Source organism: Protopterus annectens, chromosome 1.part0 (genome assembly GCF_019279795.1).
Source record: "Protopterus annectens isolate FY-2018-M chromosome 1.part0, PAN1.0, whole genome shotgun sequence".
Classification (NCBI taxonomy): Eukaryota; Metazoa; Chordata; order Ceratodontiformes; family Protopteridae; genus Protopterus; species Protopterus annectens.
In genome coordinates this window covers 450,627,471-450,644,191 of record NC_056725.1, presented here as the reverse complement: position 1 = coordinate 450,644,191, position 16,721 = coordinate 450,627,471, and the positions used below count along the sequence as shown (strand labels likewise).

The 16,721-nt window shown below is 40.7% G+C and overlaps 1 protein-coding gene across 1 annotated transcript in view; it reads left to right on the top strand.

Annotated features, from left to right (window-relative positions):
• Positions 1–16,721, top strand: part of CMTR1 (cap methyltransferase 1) — a 2,799,821-nt gene that overhangs the window by 250,111 nt on the left and 2,532,989 nt on the right. Inside the window, exon 4 of the mRNA XM_044060367.1 lies at positions 15,557–15,715. Within this exon, the coding sequence (XP_043916302.1) occupies positions 15,557–15,715 (159 nt within the window). The remainder of the gene's footprint in view (positions 1–15,556; positions 15,716–16,721) is intronic.

Sequence of the window (16,721 nt, the reverse complement as noted above, 5' to 3'; positions counted from 1 at the left end):
TTCTTGCGTCCCACTCCCCCCCCCCCTGTATCCTGGAGGAACTGGTGGACAAATCCTGTAATTTTTTTCTGGCTATCAGGATTTGGAATCTGTGTCTTTTTGCTCATACTAAGCGTTAGTATATTTTATATTATAGTGTGTGTGTGTGTGTGTGTGTGTGTGTGTGTATGTATATGTACATGTGTATATATATATATATATATATATATACACACACACACACACACACACACACACACACACAGACACATTTGTATATAAAACTATATATATATATATATATATATATATATATATATATATATGTGTGTGTGTATGTAAATAGTTTCTGGCTGGTTTGCTTGCAAACAAGATCTGGGGAAGTAGCCTTGGGCATCATGGAATAGGGGTTCAACCTCGAGCCACTGGAAGCTCTCGAGCTTTAGTATTCTGCTGAGTTGGAGCCGAGGATTGGCTCCGGACCCAACCAGCAAGAATGTAGGCAAGATGGACAACAAACATGGAACGTTATGGTGAGTACATAACTTCTTATTTAGGGTTACCTGATTTGAAAGCAATGATACGAACTTCACAATTAAGGTTCATAAAGATATAGACAAAGTTATAAATCCAAGTGGAAAGTAGTGATGATGATGAAGAAATGGCAGACAGGGTTTTTAAATAAGGAGAGGGTAGGATTTGGTATTCAAGCCCTTAAGGAAAATAACAGCAACTACACAGAGTATTACATTCAAGAAACAGCACAAAGCAAGACCTAAAAGCCAACATGGGGATAGAGAAAGGAGACTTTTCCAAAACAATGGCTGCAGTAGGGGGTATAGTAAGTAGGCAAGAGGGTGGTGGAATTTACAGGAGAAAATTAGCAATCGAGGTACTGAGTGCAGGTAACCTGAGGTGGAAAGGTAATAGAGTGGGACAAGGCTAAGCTGAAATTGTAGGTTAGTAACTGCCCCTTCCCTGTCAGGAATTGAGTGTGTAGGCACAGAGAAAGGGAAAGGGGAGTTCTAACTGAAAGACCAACTGTGTTAAGAGTTTTTAGTAGAGTTTGGAAAAGAAGATGCTATTAAGCAAGGGATAATTAGTAGGTCATATAAATATTGCATGATAACTATGAGTCCGTCAAGAGGTTGGACAAAACTGGTAAAAGAGAATGAAAAGGCAAGTTATTTGTAAGGCTCCCAGGTATGCAACAAAGTCCAGAAGCTTTAGGATTTTAAATGGAAGTGCTTGCATAGGGTACACGTCAAGTAGACTTCAGAGAACTTTTCTTCAAGTAGGTAACAAATGTTGGATGTGTGATAGGGAAGAGAGAAGCACTGGGGACATGTTTTGCCAATTTTATTTTCTGTGAGGTGATATATTTTCTAGAATTTTGGAGTGGAGAAAGTATAGAGATAGGGTGGTAAATTGAGAGGTCATTGGTATTACCACCTCTATGTAGTTGTGTAATAGAATTTTTTCCAGACTAGAACAGTGGATTCAGAGAGAAGAATGATTAATTGGTATACTAATGGGACAGGCAATTGCTTCAGCTGCAAGTTTTAAGTATTCAGATGGCAGGTTATCAGCAGAAAAGAGAGCATGGCTTGAGTTTGGTGAGTAGTCTGTAAATTGGGGAGGTGGATGCAGGTTGTATAGTAAAAGATGGAGTTTATGGGGTATTCTCAGAGGTTTCAAAGGAGGGGGATGAGAAGTAGCTGGGACCATCTTGAGTATGATAAGGGGTAGTTAGGTTATTTAAGGTTGTGTCATTAGTAGGAGATGAGTCTTTGACTAATTTTAGAATTGGTATTGATAAAGTGAATATTAAATGTATGGGCAATTTCCTGTGCGTCTTTTTCAGGGAGGGTGATGGGTTTTGCAAGGTTACTAGAATTAAGCAGGGAAGCTACAGATTTTCAAAATTGTTTTGGATTTTTATTTTTGGTTGGATAGCTGTAAGGAGAAGTCGGATTTTTTATCATTTGTAACAATTTTTTTAGCTTTATTCCTAAGTTCCTCGTAATTTAGTTTATTTAGAGGGTTTTTGTTTTTCCGCCAAATCTTTCAAGCTTTCTCTCTCAACTTCAGAACTTGCTTTGTTAGCCAGGGGGCATGGTTGAGTTTAGTCCGCATGGTGCATATAGGTACAAGACTACTTACTGTATCTAGAAAGATTTTATAGAAATAATTTAGGCCTCATCCAACGGTAATGATTTTAGAGGTGTCCAATTTTGTGCTTTTAGAATATTCGTGTTTAACGTGAGTGATGTTTCTGGATGACCTGTGATTTGTGATTTGGAGATTTGAGTATGAATTCTGTGAGTGAAAGTTGGGAGATGGTCACTTGGGATATTGGGAAGGGCTCTGGTATTGGTGTAATTTTGTGATTGAGATACTAGGATCCAGTCTAGTATTATGTCAGTTTGATTAGCTGAGGTACGTGTGGGGTTGATGTAAGCTGTGCGAATCTGTGTAGGTTTATTCTACTTGGAGGAGAGTTAGAGATTAGGTTTAGCCACTTGACATTTGTGTCTCCAAGAGTGATGGTTTCACAGGATATATTGAGATTTACCCAGGATAAGAAGTCTTCAAGAGTAGGGATATTTTGTCCAGAGGGAATATAGAGTACAGCTATACATACTTTTCATGGGCATTGATATGAAGGGATGTTAGTAAGGCCTCAATATTGCCAAAAGTAAGGATTTGTTTTGGGAAGACTGTCATTGTTAAGGACTCGTGATAGACTAGAGCTACACCCCCACCTTTTTTATGGAGTCTGTCTTTGTGAAAGAAGATGTATCCTAATGGGACAACTTCAGTATCAGAGGTATGAAATCTTAACCAGGTTTCGGTCATTGCAGCAATGTCAGGGCTATAGTGAGATAGCCAGGCTTGGAATTCAGAAATTTTATTGCATACACTATGTGCATTAATTGTTACAAAGTATAGATTTGGATTGGTGGTAGAGGGGGATGTTGCTAACAGCTTACTGGGGCCTGGATTAGGATGAATATTTCTACATTGTGATAGTACTGTGAGGTGGTGTATAATTGTTTGAAGGTTACAGGTAATTGTTGAGGATTACAGGAAGGTATTGTGTCAAATTTAAGTTTGGTGTTGGTAGGTGAGATTTTCAATGTAGTTAGGGGTATATTGCTGGATGTAAATAAAGAGAAAGCGATATCAGAGTAAGTGATATTAGATAAGTGCTGGAAGATGGATCTTTAAAAGGAGGAAGAAGCCAATTATAGAGTTAAATGGAAATTGTGGGGGAAAATACATGCAGAATAATGAGGAGGAGGAATATTTAAAGGAAGGCAGGAATTTTGACAGTATTATGTAATGTACTGATGACCGTCATGAAGAAAGAAAACATGTGTATGGGTGATGTATATTAATGGTAAAATGTGTTTAATATGGTTTGTTTTCTTTTCTATTAACGTATGTTTGCCTGTGTCTTGAATGATGATTTAAGAGGTGTTAAAAAAAATCATTCCTTCATGTCTAAGGTGGTTTCTGACCTGTTCATTAACCAAACATTCATTTATCAGTATTCATCATAGAACAGGATCAGAGGAGAAAAAAATCTTTCATTCCCACGAGGAATGGAGACAGCTGAGGTTTTATTTACACAGAATCAAAGAATGCATAGTCTTAGCAGCTAGTTGTCTCCTCTGGAAAAGGTGAAGGGGCGAAGGGAGTGGGACAATTCAGTGCACTCTTTGTAGATTGCTTGCTCACCGTGTTTCCTTTTATCATCACTCATTGTAGGCTAACTGAAGGCATAGCAGAGCCCACTCCACTGGAAACACTGAAGCCACCATAGTGCTCCTTAAATATGATTCTGTACAAGCTGTTCTTGAAACAGCAACATGCACTTCTGTTCACACTTTCTCTAAACATCACAATTTACGATTAGCTTCCAAGGCCTGGGCAGAATTTGCCACTGCTATCCCACAGAGTTTAATCTTTTTACAACTTTTGTATGTCCCCCTATCTGTGCTTGTGGAATCTTTCTGAAAATGAGCACTGTGATGAAGTTCGTTCAGTTGTGTTATAAATGTAGATTCACTATTTCAGTCCAGAGACCCACCTCCTACCCCCTTTGCTGTCCAATTATTCTCTTGTCACAATCAGTCATTTATTATGGTATTCACAGCTGCTCATCACATTGATTACTGCAGAAGCCTTGGTTATATCGGTTATACCTTGCCAAAGATATAATAACCAGTCAGCTTCCAAAGCTTCAGGGCACTATCCATGTCCAAACCATCAGTCACATCAAGCTGAGCTAACCAAAAAGATTTGGGCAGCAAGCCCTTCAGAGCTTTCCTGTCGCTGAAGAGTGTGCTCCTCTTGAGGCTTTTGAGAATCGACAGTCTGCTTGTGGTGTTCCTTTGTTAGATAATTTTTCTTTTAGGGAAAAACTTTCATTTTAACAATTTGTTTCTTTTATTTACAGCTAGGAGTCGTAAGTTTTAACAGATTAGCATGAGACTGTATAGTACTTTTAAAATGAGTGTTTTTTTCTGTCAGTTTAGAAGCTGTGAAAGTATTTTAGGTCCATTTTTTTTTCTGTAGAGAAATTGTTTATTTTACATTTTGAGACTGGCAAAGTGCTTTAAATGTGCTTTACTGTCCTTTTATGTTAAAAAGATGACATTTATTGACTTCAAATTTTTGTTGGAGTTTGCTGCTTGTTTTCCTCAAGAAAAAGACACCATTTTCCACTTGACCATGGAAGAAACTTTCAGTCCCTCGGTCAGTCCTCCTCTCCACCCAGAAAAAAAAAAAAAAAAGTTGAGCAACCACAGTTCGGTAACTCTGCTGTGGCCATTAGTTGTACCTCAGACCGCTCCTCCTTTTACCCTCTAATCCCTCTGGTGTCGCACCTACAGCCACCATGGACTGGGGGTTAGCCACGTCCTCTGAAGCTGTTGGGGTCCCCTCAGTAGGCAAGGAAAAGCTACTCTTGTTGGTCCAGGGGAAAGGGAACAAGGAATTCTTCCCTGTTTACTCATAATGCTGTGTCCAACCTTAGGAAAGCTTCTGCTGCCATTAGTAGCACTGTTTTCCCCTATTTTACCTGTCAAAAAGAAACAATACTAAACATGTGTCTACTCCTCAAATTTCCTTGGACTGGAGTATTTTACTGGGTCTGGCTTAGAGTTTAATTCAGGCTATTAATCCTTCATATACCATTATTTCTGGTAAATGAAAGGGGACATCTCTTTATTTTTCTAATGAGGTTCAAGATTCTGAATCTAAACAGGATGATGAAGGTACAGATGCAGGGTTTTCTCCTCTGATTCAGACTGAGGAGAGCCAAGTTTGTGATTTCTTTCCCTTTTGGGCGTTATCTTTCCCTGAGACTCTATCCAGAATCTGTCCCTGTTTTCAGTGAGAGAGCACCAAGGTTTCTCAGTCCTTCAGAAAATAATATGAGGTGTTACAGAATGAATTTACTGAACCTTCATCTATTCCTCCAGTTCTACCAGCTTTGGAGGATATGTGTGTTACAGCCTCCAGTTTTTCCTGGTAGCCTGTCACTTGCCCTAATAAGTCAGATCGGATGTGTCACAAGAGGAAATATTGCCAGCCCAGCTGTCTGGAATTTTGTCAATAACTGTGTCATTTGTGAATGTCAACATGATTCATATGCCTGTGTTACAAATGTATTACAACTGTATGTCATGTGTATATCAAACTGCTGGTGCAGAAGTGTGTGTAAACTACTGAGCTTAAAGATGTATCCACAGTGTACCCTACTGGAAAAGAACAGAAATGTGTATACACTGTTGTAATTGTGTCAATGTATATAAACAGTGGATACTGGAACATAGAAGGTTAACTTGCAAAACTTCAGAAAAATGGTTGAAATTAAATTGTTTTATAACTATGCCATAAAAGTTAGTTTCAATGCAGCAAGGAGACAGGATACCTAAAACTAGGGAACCTTCTGCATTGTATTGTAATTGTTTTATGTCTTCCAGCAGTTGCAAAAATCAGAAGGCTATCTATTTTCACAGGGATATGCTAAATGCTAGCAGTTTCTAGCAATGGTTGTTGAGCCTGGGAAACTGAAGTCAGGTGACAGAAAGTGATGGCATGCTGCAATTATCCCGGCAGTAATATTTGATATTAATTTAAGAGAGTGACTGGGTATTTTGTATTTTGTCTTTGACCTGGCAGCATCAGCTGGAAATATCCACTCGCCACATCTGACTTGCCTTGCTGAAAGTAAATTAACTGAAGTGCAGTAATTTCTTTTAGAGTAATTAAGGAATATAGCAAAGATTAGATGTTTTCTTTATTTGAGACTGCCCTGCAATGTTTTAAATATTTCAGTATATTCACACCTATCTTTGTGGCTGATATTTGTGAGACATATTTAAGCTCTAGAGTACTTGCATATTTATTTGGTGACACTGTGCAGGCCACTCCTAATAACCTTGATCAAACTACCATTTGGCTTAATAGTAACATTACACAGTAGGATTGGACACCCTTTGTTAAGGGCCTTAAAGTAGCTGATAAGGGGTTCTGGTGGCAGTGATAACTACCTTATAGTCTGGGCTGAAGGGGGCATAGCAGTAAACCTGTGCCAGCCTTTCATAGAAGGACTGTGGTCTTTGTGTGCTCTTAAGGGAAATTGCACTTTACTGTGTGTACTTGTCATGCTCTCAGTGTGCATGTTCCCCACTGTTGACAGTGGTGAGGATTGAGCTTCCTTGATTACTGGGCCAGTACTGGGGCATCACAAGATGTATAGAAGTTCCTCAGTCTTTTAAGCTTTTATACACTCTTCCTAAACCTGACCCAGCAGCTGTTGCTTTAGTTAATTCTTACTACTGCTAAAGATTTAGTTAATTCTAGTCCTGATCTTTCTGGTATGGATGGTATGATTATTGAGAAGTATGGGGAAAAGGTGTATATTTTTGCAACTATTTTGAACTGTCAGACTCGTATGTTATTACTAATTGTAAAAGTATAAATAATGTTTTGTCTGCAATCCCTAATTTGTGAGGGAAAAGCTGCTTTAAATAATTTAGTTTATTCTTTTGTACAAGTCATACTCATACTCATTGCTTATAATATGTGAATGCTTCTGTTGGTATGACCACTTCTATGTTTTTAAGGAGATTTGCCTGTTTCTGTTCTCAGAACTCTCTAGGCAATAAAGATGAGGTTTTTAAATTCTCCTTTGGATAAAGATTTAGTTTTTGTCCTGTCTGATGCAGAAATAATCAAAAAGGGTGAAAAATGTAAGTTGATACTTGGAATCTGTAAGATTTTTCAGACCTCCTTTTCCAAGTTTTCTAGAGTATTCTGTAACCCCTCTTCCATTTTTGGCAAAAAAAAAAAAAAAAAAACACCGTCTCAGCAAAATGCAGGTAAATAGACATTTAAGAAGAGATGACAAGGGGGATGTCCTCCTATTAATATGCTTCAGTATCCATTACATGAGAGAGTCCGCCTCCGGTTAACTCATACATCCGGATGTTTTACCAAAGATGAATGCTACTGTGAAGGTACATGTGATAGCCCACATCACCCAGCGTATGTCGGTCATAAACAGACGGGTATAAAGCGGACGTTAGCATGCACCTACCTCAGAACTTTTCTGCTGCCTGATCTTCGCTTGCTTTGAAAAGTGATTTGTGCTTTGCTCATACTCAGATAAGTACCCCATAGGGTTTTTTTTTGTTAACTTTTCTTGCTACTGTGTTGTAGGTTAATGGTGTGGAATGCAGATTCCATATAAAGACTCACATGAGCTCTGTTTATTTTGTCTAGGCCCAGACCACTACCACACATCTTGCGAGATCTGTAAGGCCTTTGTACCAAAGACCCTTAGGAGTTGACTTGCTGCTCTTAAGCTGTATTTAGAGAATTGGCGTTTAAAATGCCTGGCTAGAGACATGGACCCGACGTCGGGAACCTTCTGAGGAGCCATTGACCAAAAAGGCCAAGCAACCTCTGCCCGAGCTTACAACTGTGCCTTCTTTTCCGAATGTCCCTTTCGAAGCCAATGAAGGCCCAGAGGCAGAGCTGGAACTAGCAGACCCTTCTCTGATGAGTACCTAGTAGAAGACGTTAAGGAGACTGTCAGCACATCTCGGAGGGAGTCGCAGGCGTCTGACCAGGGTGCTGGGGGGACCACGGCTTATCTGTGAATGCCCATTTGGAGTATCCCAAATTGTCCCAGAAGACATCCTCTCAGATGTCATGGAATGTCACCCAACGTCTGGTCCTCCGACACTCCACCGTATCTTAGAAACCCCTATGTTGGAGGCCCCTAAAAGAAAAAAAAACAAAAGACCAGGCATATTGTGCCTACTCAGCAGATCATGCCATCTGATCAAGTCCCCTGACTGGTAGGCCTTTACCCAAGGCATCTTTAATGCTTTCATAGCCTTACGCCAGACATCTGCTCCTGCCCAGGCCCCCTCAGTCTCCACTCCTAGGAGTAGGTCTTTGGCAGATATTTCTTCCGAGGATGAGGAATCTTCAGGGGATGAGTCTCTTACCTACACCTGTCAGATTGCTTCTCCTCTGGGGTATGCCTCCCCAGAGGAGGAGTCCAATGGAACTGATTCCCCTGGGGAAGACATCGCCTTTGGGGAGACTATTGTTCAAATGAAGGACTTTTTTTAAGTGGAACTGCAGTCAGTTTTTGAGACTCAAAAGAGGTACTTTGACCTCTTACAAATGAAGTACCCTAATCCATCTGCAGTTCCCCCTGTCCTTCCTGCATTTTTGGATGCCTTCCTGGCTGCATCAAATTCACCAGACTCACAACCCCTAGTGCCTAAACGCCCTGACAGATTTTTATGAAGTACCAGATGATGCTAAATTCCTTTACAAGGCTCCCTCTGCAGACCCTTATACCATATCTGTGGCTGCTGATAAAAACCTCTGAGCTACACCCATCTACTTCCTTGCTCCTTTCAGATAAGGAAAGCAGGATTATGGAGAGGTTAGTTAAAAAACTTTATACCTCTGCCACCTTAGCTGTGAGCGCCATAAATTATCAGACTCGTATGGCCAAATACTTCTTGGCCCTGTTGACAGATGCCATTAAACAATTTGGTGAATTTACCTGATTCCCCTAATAAGGGCAAAATTGCTATCCTTTTGAATTCATGCAGTCAAGTTACCAGACACTCGATAAAATGTAGTTATGACACAGTGGAAACCTCAGCAAGGCAGCTACTTCAGGGTCAGTCCTTATTAGATAATCCTGGCTTGGGCTGCATCCTTTGAAGATGATATCAAAGCAGAACCTATGGACACACCCTTCGATAACAAGGCCTTGTGTGGTTCTGCGGCTGCAGAGCTCTCTAAGGCCCTTCAGGAGAAGGGAAAAGGGCTTCAGGACCTTAGGCACATGTCCCCTGTTCCCCACTTCCAGCGGAACTACCCTGCCAAAACTATCTTTGTGATAAGGCCTTCCAAAGGGAAAAAGACTCCAGAAGGCAGACCCCTTCCAGGTAGTCTCCTGCCACACCATCCCAAAAGCAGCCCTTTCAGGCCATACCTGGTTGTCTGTGACTACCAAACCCTAAGGCCAACCACTCCCCTCTCCCAGTGTGTGTCTCTCTGTCCTTTTTCTGCTTGGGAACAGATTACCCAGGACACTCTGGTCCTTTCTATCATAAAGCAAGGTTATTTCATAGTCTGGGATTCCAGGCCATCCTTCAAAGGAATTCCTCAATCCCATAGAGACCAAATGGCTTCCTTTCCTCCAGTCTGGCACTCCCTTTTTTCTCAAGGGACTGTCCAAGAGGTACCTGTAAATCTGAGAGGAAAAGAATTTTATTCCACAATGTTCCTGGTCTGCAGGAAGGAAGGTCCATGGAGACCTATTTTAGATGTGTCCCATCAGAACACTTTTCTGAAGGTCCCCTCCTTTCGGATGCTGACTCTTCCTATTCTACTCCCCCTGATCCTCCTCAGGCCTTTGTGGTGTCCTCAGACATAAAGGATGCCTACCTGCACATCCCTATCCACCCACGTTTTAGAAAATTCCTTCATTTCTCAGTGGGTTCCTCACATTTTCAGTTCTGTGCTTTGCCGTTTGGTCTCTCCATGGCCCCAAGAGTGTTCACAAAGTGTCTAGCCCCAGTTATTGCCTTCGCCAGAATGCAAGGGATCCAGTTCTTCCCTTACCTGATTGATATCCTCATCCAGACATCATCCCTACAGTTGGTTCAAGAGCACCTGGAATATGCCATGTTACTGCTGAAACGGCTAGGGTTCACTTAACTGTCTGACCCCCTCCCAGGACCATGTATTTGTAGGATGCAGGTGTTTTTTGCTGCAAATGATGGCGTGCCTACCTCCAGACAAAATTCAGAACCATACTACATATTTCCAGGGACTACTACCTCTCCAAGTTCTGTCAGCCAGAGAGTTCCTAAGACTATTGGGGTTCATGGCTTCTACCATTCCCATGGTACCCTTGGCAAGTCGGCACATGAGGAAATTTCAGTGGTTCCTAAGGACTGTCTGGAAACAACACCTGCATACCCTCTGGAGTTTATGGTCCCCTTTTTATCTTGCCTGTCCAAAGAGCTCCAGTGGTGGATTGCTCTTATTTCAAAAACTCCAGGTCTTGTTTTGCAGCCTCCTTCCCCCAACCAGGATCTGTACACACATGTATCAGACTTTGGTTGGAGGGCAACCCTTGGAGACTGGAGAGTGAAAGATATGTGGACCCCCTGCCCAGCAGAAAGAACATATCAACATCAAGGAAATGAGGGCTTTGATATCTGCAGACTACTGTTGAAAGATTAAATAGGAATGTAGGTTTTTTAGTATGACTGCCGTTAACCGTTACAGATGGGGTCCCCTGTCACATTTAGAATACCTCTGAATACTGTACAGAACTGCTTTACAGTGGCATGCAATTGAATTAAAAAAAGTTATTGTTGCACATTATTTTTGTCCTCTTATTTGTTCTACTTAGGTTAGACACACAGTACTAAGAAAAAGGGAACATTTTTTTAAGTTCCTTCTTTATCCTTATAAACATTAAAAACAAAGTGGGAAATGATACTTTACAGTCCGCAACCAGTTTAAAATAATCCACAAATTTCCAGTCTTTTCTTTTTTCACTGTTCTTTTGTCTACTTCATGCAGAAGCACTTTTCCCATGTCTAAAGTGCATCTTCAGCAGTATCCCTTTACAGTTTGCCTGATTATTTCCTATTTTCGGATTCTGCGATGATTCAACACTGGTGACTGGTTCAGATCCAAGGTACTTGTCAGCTCCTGTGTGTTGGTTTCTTTTTTTTCTTTTTTTGTTGTTTTGTTTTTCTTTTTTTACTCATTCATTTTCTTTGGAACACTGGAAATGGTTTACTGTTGAGTCCTGTCTATTAGCTGTGCTATTGTCCAATGAATAAACGGAATCCCTTTCATGTTGCTGTTTCACATTTTGTTGTACTAACTTTTATTTTCTCCTTTGCCTGTTTTGTATTCAAAATTTCTTTGCTATTTCTGAAAAAAAAATATTCTGAAGGCAACAGTATATAGCAACTTGAATCATTTACCTACCTCTCAACATGCTCGGGTTGCAGGGATAAGCTCATTTGTTCTGCTTGGTGTACAGTGGCTAATTTATTTTCCACAAACTCTCTGGTGCCCTGATTGATAATACTCTACCCTTCTGATACAGTTTTGCCAGCGGCAGTTCCTTCTGCTGATACTTATCTATCTATCCTTCGTTGACCAGGTTAGCCTCACTAGGCTAGTAGTCTCTTTTCAGTAGAGACCCAAGGTGATATTTGTACTACTTGAGGAAATTTGGCCAGGGCATCAAAGAACTCCCCATACTGTTTTGGATAGGTTCTGTGTGATCTTATACAACCATCTGAGCTACCACCAACTCAAGCATGGCTGCATCTTTTGTAGTATAGGTCTTAGCTTCTTTTCATGGCCAACTTTGGAGCGTAGACACCGTATCCTTTCTGTTACATCCTGCTGTGCAGTGTTATTCAAGTTGATTATTTGTACTTTAAAAAATTAATGCAGTATGTTCCTTCCAGTTTCTCTGTTAACAGCAGAAAATGTCACGTTTTCTCTGCATTCCCTCTTCTAGCCCTACTGTTTTTGAAACTGTTTTTCTTAAGGAGCCTCATATTTAGCCAGTCTTTTCTTAATTTCATCCTGTGTTTTTTGCAGTTTTATCTGCTCAACTGATTAGCTGCTTAAAGCGCCTTCTATTATTTCCAGCCTTTTATCATTTAACTGGATGCATTTATCCACTGTACCACTTATTTTAAACATCTGACTGCATTTGATTAATTTTTTTAAGTTACTGGAAGTCCTCTCCTGTACGAAGGCTGAAACGTTATCTGCTTTTTGATGAACTGCAAGGCCCTTACCACCACAGCTTTTTCTTTTTTCCTAATTGATTTTCTCTTACTTTCACCAGATTTCTTTGTTGCTGACATCCATGGACTGTAGTGGCTAACCAGTAACTGAATTTTACTCATATAATTGGGTTTTACTGGCTACTTTCCAACATTTCTGTTTTCACATGGGGAGATCTCTAATCGACTTATTGATTGGTGTGCCATCGTCTGAGAAGTTGTCTGAGTTTACCTTGAGCCAGGCTATTAATCTCCCTGTCTTCTTCTCTGAACCCAAGAGAAAGAGAAAATTTTCTTCCCACACTAGATGTCCACATGCAGCTGAGATATTGCCTAGACAAAATTCAAGCCTTCAGGAAAACCTAGTTTGTCTCCTACGAATGCAAGAGGAACGGACAACTGTTGTCAAAGCAGACTGTTTCCAGATTGTCTCATGCTGTTGCCTTTTGTTATACTTAAAATAACAAGCCACTCCCAGGTCTGATAAGGGTCCATTCCACAAGAGCTTTGGCTTTTTGATGGCCGTCTGGAAAGGGGTGGATTTAATTTTCTAGAGACAGTAGTAACCTGATCTTTTGTATGTTTAGACGAGTTGGGTTCCTTTTCCAAGTCCAGAACAATTCTTTGCTAGGACCTTTTTTCAAGGGTTCCTGGATTCTTAGTTTTTTTCCCTCTTCCCTTCTTAGTGTCTAAGCTGTGGTAATCTACCCAGATAGCTTAAGCAACAGTGATCAAAATGTTGACCATAGTACAGCTGTGTAAGTAAACTTAACATAACAGTAAATGGTCTTGTTAGGACATTGTTGCAGTTGCCACCCCTCCCTGTAGCCACTCTACATTTCCTTTTGTATTTATGTCGGATGTATGTGTGTATTAAGTAGTTTACTACTGGGATTGTTTCTTAGTATTATCCTTTCAGGGTTCTTGTCTCCTTTTTTCTAGGGGCTTTAACTTGTCTTGATGTGTAGCTCCCATTGATCTTCTGACAGAAGATGTGTCTGGTACCCTAATGCTTTGAAAACTGGCCAGTGGCAGGGGTAAGACCCAGTAGCTTAGACTACTGCTGCAGTGATCTATTAGAACATTTGCTCTTATAGTGAGTTTACTTAACTGTAATTTCTGTCTGGTCCAATAGGGATCTATCCCCAGGGACATTTCCCTGACATTTATGTACACAAGGATTTGAAGATGGCTTTGGCAGCTTACCCTTAATATTACTGACATAATTACATCTTTTGTAGAAAGGTGTAGGCTAACTTGCTGGAGGTGGGTAAAGCTATGGAAAGTTGACAGCCATGGGCTTACCTGCATGCAGGATATCCCAAATATGAGGACTGGAACAGTAAATCCACTTCAACTGGTTAGTTCCTACCACAACTGTACTTTTTGTGCCATGTAGGTTTGGATATCTGCCTAGTCCCTTTCTGCATCTTCCCTATTAGCACCACCCCTTTTACCTATGTGGACTTCGTGGAGAAAGAAATTCGAGTGGATGATCTAGGGCAGGCAGGGTGTTCCATCTGGTCCACTGGAGCTTTGGTGCCAAGGTCTTCTACCTGACTGTTGCCAGAATAAGAAGGGGCAGAAGGTGGTTTCAACCAATGCATTTCTTATTTTTCCAATTTCCTTGCATCCTGGTTGGGGAGCTTGTGCTAAAGCCATGGGGAAGGTCAGGCTTTGGATGTCATGTTGGCCAGTTGAGCTATCTGCCAGTAGGGTATCCCAGAAGTGAGGACTGCAAGAGTGAATCATTGCTACATTTACGCTAAGTTCTTAACACAGCTGTACTTTTACAAAAGGCTACTTGGCTCAAATTGATTTTAGAAATTTAGCAGTGAGGAATGTAATAATTGCAATAACTTACAGTAGCCCACTGCCAAAGGATAAAGCCCTGAGTACGACCAGGTGATATACTTGGGCAACTGATGGAAGAGGCGACATGGGCATCTCTTGCAGTGATGCCTAGTGGAACCTGGGATGATGTTAGGAGAAGGTGTGGTCAAGAAGAGGAGGCAGGGTAGACTGACAGAGCTGCTTTGAAGATAGGAGATATGTTGCAACATCCCCATTGTATGCCTGATCCTTGGACATAACCAAGTTTCCGCAAGGAAGGGAGGAAAGGAGTAGGTTCCGCAAGGAAAAAAAAAACCCGAAATGGAGGTAGAGATGGCAGAGCCCCTGAAACACCCTCAGGATCCTGGACTGGCCCCAGCATACCAAAGTAATGGGGTGCCGGGCCAGTAAGGTGACAGAGAGAGAACAAAAAAAAGGAAAGCTTTCAGTAGCTCAGCATTGGAGTGAGTAATAATGGCCAGGACCACAAGTATCTCAAAAGCTTTTTATACCTAAAATCCTTTTGTGCATTTCAGCAACCTTTACAGGGTGTGTCGTGCAGTGGAAGCAACATTGTGGGCATCACTGTTTGTCCAAGTGACTGCCTCACTGATAATTAAGCACCCCCTAGGAAGCTGAAGCTGCTGATAGGTCCCCCACCCCACCCTACCCACTGAACCATGAACACTGTAGTACTACACAATGTCAGTTTGAGTCTGTTTTGTGAAAACAGTATCAAAAATTAATTATTGTTTAAGCAGCAGGAAGCCACTGCAGGGCTTTTGTTGATAGTGCAGTAATATCATTCTAGGAGAGTTAAGTACACAGTATACCCCATTATCGCTAATGTTATAGTTTTTGTGCTGTGGGAATACTTCATTTGTAGAAAGTAATATTTCATTTTTAAGGAGATTATTAAAGAGCTGCATGGAATTAAAACAAACTATATTTAGCAAAGATGGTAGTCCTACAAAATACTTGCAGTCATTTTTAGTGATGTCATATCATTATGGAGTAAAATATATGTAATGTCTTTTGATTACAGATGATAGTTTTATACTGGCTTTTGTTTACAATGTTCACTTAATTTTGTTGCTTTCCATTGCCATTTGTTTTTTGCAAGATATGTGGTTAACATTAAATGCTCGTGTTAAATGTATGGTTGTCATGGCTGAAATGGAATACCATGTAGATAAGACCAATTTAAATGTCAGAGTTCATTTAGTGTCTGTTTTATTATTTAATCTGTCATTGCAGATGCTTTAGCTATTCTGAAATCAGTGCACCTGTGTACATCCTCTCAAGATGTAGGCATACTAACAGTTGGTTATTATTAACTTTTAAATTTTGTGTCATTTTAGGCCAAGATGGGTTTCCGAGAAGGAGAAGGCCTTGGAAAGTTTGGACAGGGACGAAAGGATATTGTGGAGACATCAAAGCAGCGGGGCAGAAGAGGTCTTGGTCTAACTGTTAAAGGCTTTGATGGAGAGCTCAACATTGACTGGCAGAGTGAGCCTGAGGTAAGTTCTGGTGGTGATTAACATTTAAAGGCATGTTCCTGTTCCACAGAGATCTTTTAATATGTTAAGAAAATATTTTGCTAATTCAACAATGGTCCAGTACATGGAAGTTGTTCATTATAATTTACTTCCCATTGCTTTCTTTTTTTCAGTTGTGTATCGTGATTCCACTTTAATGTGGCTTAGAAGCATGAGGAGGTTAAGTTATACAAATGATAGCGATGGATGTAAGGCCTAGTCACAACATTTTTTGTTCTCCACTGCCCAATGACCGTCAGCACTTGGAAGTCTGTTGGTATTGGCCCATTCATTTCTGTTAGAGTGAGAGTTATTCTTGTACCATTCGAACCCTGAGTAACGAGGTGATAGGGTCTTCATCCTTGCAGCCTGTTTATAGCTGTAACCTCCCACCCCAAGTGGCTAACATATTAGCATCTACATAACTGTAGTAGGCCCTGCTATGCCCTCTCTTAACATGTGCATGCTGGACTTAGTCCACATACCATTCTGTGGTCCTACTCATTACTTGCAAGCCTCTGCCTTAAAAGGTGGTGACTGGAACCTTAGCTGAGCTAGCATCAGCAGTTCACTCATCTCCCCTCTCTTGGCTATCTAATGTCCTGGTTACTCTTCATACACTGATTGTTGGAGTGTAGTGAAGGCTTTTTTCCTGTAAGCCACAGAGCCAGGTGGTCACCACCTTTTTAGCCATTTTTTTTATTCCTTAACAATTATGCTCTGTAGTCATGTAATTACATGCCTTGGCCCTGTGCACTTAGTTTCCAAAATTAAAATGTATATGTGCTTCGTCCTCTTGAGGACCATTTGATGCCTGTTTGTGTGTTGATAGTGAATTTTTTTGCAAGACTAATTTAAGTACTTGTCAATTCCAGACAGATGCCATCACAAAAATAATCTTTGTAATTAATTGTAAGTGGCTAATACAGTTCATTTAAAGTACTCAGCACTCATCTTGTCTCATAACTCTCTCTCTCTCTCTCTCCAT